This window comes from Nicotiana tomentosiformis, chromosome 7, assembly GCF_000390325.3.
Source record: "Nicotiana tomentosiformis chromosome 7, ASM39032v3, whole genome shotgun sequence".
Lineage (NCBI taxonomy): Eukaryota > Viridiplantae > Streptophyta > Magnoliopsida > Solanales > Solanaceae > Nicotiana > Nicotiana tomentosiformis.
The window spans coordinates 21,463,266-21,466,444 of record NC_090818.1 but is presented as its reverse complement, the minus strand read 5'-3'; the positions used below and the strand labels follow the sequence as shown (position 1 = coordinate 21,466,444).

The following is a 3,179-nucleotide window of genomic DNA, read 5'->3' as shown; positions in this document are numbered from 1 at the left end:
TTACCCCCTTATGACTTATACATATAATAAAATAAAATAAAAAATAGTTTAGGATTGTAAATTTACCGGGCACTCAAGGTTTGTTTTTGATTTGATTTTTACAAAAAGTTAATAAGACCAAATTATGTTTGGTTTACTAAATACATATATAAACACCAAACTAAACCAATATCAAATCAATTGCTGTGTTGTGTTTTCGGTCTATTTAAGTTATTTTTTCCCTTGTAATGCAAATTTAAGTCCCTCAATCCACTATAGCTACGAACAAATATGTGATAACTAACACTTCATCAAGCTTAATATTTAGGTAAGGTTACTCAAAAATAAAAAACATTGAGAAATTAATTTTCACATATTTATGCTTATATAAAAGGATAATGAGTTGGGTCACCCATATTATTTATAGTATAATTTTGGCAATAAATGAAGAGTTGCAAGCTTTTTATGAATAACTTGACAAACTTTAAAATAAGAGCAAACTGATACTAGGATATCAAGCACCAAATACTACATATGTACATTTGCCAGTAAAGTTCACTTAAAATCAAGATCATAACTATGAAATGAAGTTAATTATTGTTAAATGGCGGAACACATCAAAATTACAAGTTTCACATAGATTCAACAAATAATTGAGTCAAGAAGTGTCGATTGGAAAAATAAAAGGTTCTTTCTATTAATTTTAACAAGGCAATTGAGCCTCAAGCTCTAAAAATTAATCCTTCAATCATACATCCGGTTGGCCTCTCATCTTCTAAATTCTCAAGGAATATGTACATAAAAATATCAAACATTTAACTGTTAGAATTCAATTGGGACCCCAACAGCTCAAGTACATAACTTTCCTCAAAGATTCCTCAGACTGCTTCACTTTCTCCTTCACATCACTGTTTGCAGAAAACAAAGAAGAAGATTGAGAAGAGAGTTTTTTGGCCTGCGAATATGACCTTAAATTGTTCTTGGCGTGCTGATGTATGGCTCGGATCGTGTAATTCCACCTACAAATTCCTTGATCTTTCAGTGCTTCTACGACTCCCAAGCTAGTTGCTGTAATCCATGTTCTGCTTGTTGAACTCATTTTCCAATTTTGATTATTGAAACTTTTTTTTTTTTGGGTGCTAAGTTTATGAAGCTACGGTTTAATTTGCTGAAGAAGGCTAGTGCTTTTAACAAAAGACTTGGTTTATATGTTGGTTGATTTACACCATTCTGCATCTTATTGTATATATAGGTACTTACTAAGCAAAACTGGAGGCTTTGGTTGTGAATTCCTGTGGTTTTGGAGCATGGTTTTCCAAATTTTGAGTTTGGTGTGCAGCTGTGAATGTACGTTTCTGTCCTTGTATATATTTTTTGTGATGACAATGATTGGGGTGAAGTTGGTATTTCATTATTACTAACTGAGGGTGGAGGTTCAGGTTAGTTAAAGGAGCACACAGATTTTTGTTGGATTACTTAACTGTCGGCTGGACTGGAGGTTACCATAGAGTGTGACACGTTCTGATGTGTAGCATACCAAAATAAATGAATAAACAAGCAAATAAATTAATCCATCAGTTCACTTTTAATTGTCAGGTATTTTAAAAATAAATTTTCTTTTTTACTTGTTATTTTTCGTATATTAAAAAAAAAAATTATTTTTTCTATTTTGTCTTTAGTATTAATTACTCATTCCAAATCCATTAATACTATACATCAATTAATATAAATATCGTAATAAATTATGAACTTTATTTATTATTTCTAGATGGTGTGTAAAGTAATAGTGAATAAATAAAAATGGGATTAACAAATGCCACACAAAGATACACACGGATTGGCTAGATTAATGAAAACCTCCAAACCACGGGAAAGGATCTTGAAAATAAAACCACATATATGTTGGAGTGACGTGCTTCCCAATGTCACACTGTTGACCATAATGTAAAACTTCTCTCTTTTCATTTGGAAAAATTCTTTTGGCCACATTGACCTAAATGGGGTCATTAAAGTAATTTTACGCCCCAATTAGGATATTACCGATAATGCCCTTTTAGTTAATTTTGAATATTTCTCTCCCACCCATTTAATAGTTGTCTTCCCAATACATGAAAGATCTCAAAGGTTGCAAACCCTATTTCCCATAAACCTTTTAAATTTTTTTTTTTACGTATTTCCACCCCCCCCCCCCCCCCTTTTTTTTTTGTAGTATACACCCATATAATTCGAAATTATTCATCTATATACACGTATTTAATTGTGCATTTCGTATATTTTTTAGTATAATAAGGTCTTCAAAGTCCTACTATTTAAACAAACCTAGATGGCCGAAACCCTACTTAAACAAACCCTAGATGGCCGAAAACACACTTAAACATACCTTCATTTAAACTCCTATGTTCTTCTAAGTGTGAGTTAATATATTAAGGAATCAATAATGGTGTATTCGAAGAAGAATAGTGCTTCAAAAGTATATGTCGTATTTTCTGGTAAAAGGTCAGGAATATACTACTCATTGAGTGAATGTTCTCCTATGGTTATCGGGGTTAAGCGTAGCATCTTCCAATCTTTCAAGTCTCACGATGCGGCCATATCGGTGTTCGATGAATTTGAAAAATCTGCTGAACGTAAACAAAGACTCAAATATATGGTTTTTGTTATTTTTTGTGGTAAGAACCGGGAATATAATTTTATTTATTAAGGTCATACGTATATTGATAGCGACCATATAATTTCGTTTACTATGGTTCCACTAGTTAATTACAATGTTGCTCTTTATATATAATTACATTAAACATCTATATATATAATAGCCAATATATAATTTCATTCATTAAGGTCATATGTATATTGATAGCGACCATATAATTTCATATTGTATAATCTCACTATACTATATTTTATTGGTTAATCTAAATTATAATAAAAGAAAAACATGATAAAAATTTTTGACTAAAATTTCAAATAAAATATTTGGAGGGAAACAAAGGGACTCTTAAAAATATGATTGGAGGGATATTAAAAGTTTTTGGGTCTTATAGAACTCCAAGTTTCAGCTATATACTTTATTGCTTATTATAGCTCCAAGTCTGGATCGGCATTGAGATCAAACAAGCTTGATTGCGATTGTGTAGCGTCAATTTGCTGCAATTTAAATTAAAAAAAATACAATAAGAAAAGATGATATGTTTAAAAGTAAT

The 3,179-nt window shown here is 30.8% G+C and overlaps 1 protein-coding gene across 1 annotated transcript; it reads right to left on the bottom strand.

The window, feature by feature from the left end:
• Positions 1 to 651: 651 nt before the first annotated feature.
• On the bottom strand, positions 652 to 1,219 carry LOC104113907 (uncharacterized). The gene has a single exon (XM_009624221.4). It carries the CDS (start codon positions 1,076 to 1,078, stop codon positions 809 to 811), a length of 270 nt encoding a protein of 89 aa, XP_009622516.1. The 5' UTR covers positions 1,079 to 1,219; the 3' UTR covers positions 652 to 808.
• Positions 1,220 to 3,179: the final 1,960 nt, after the last annotated feature.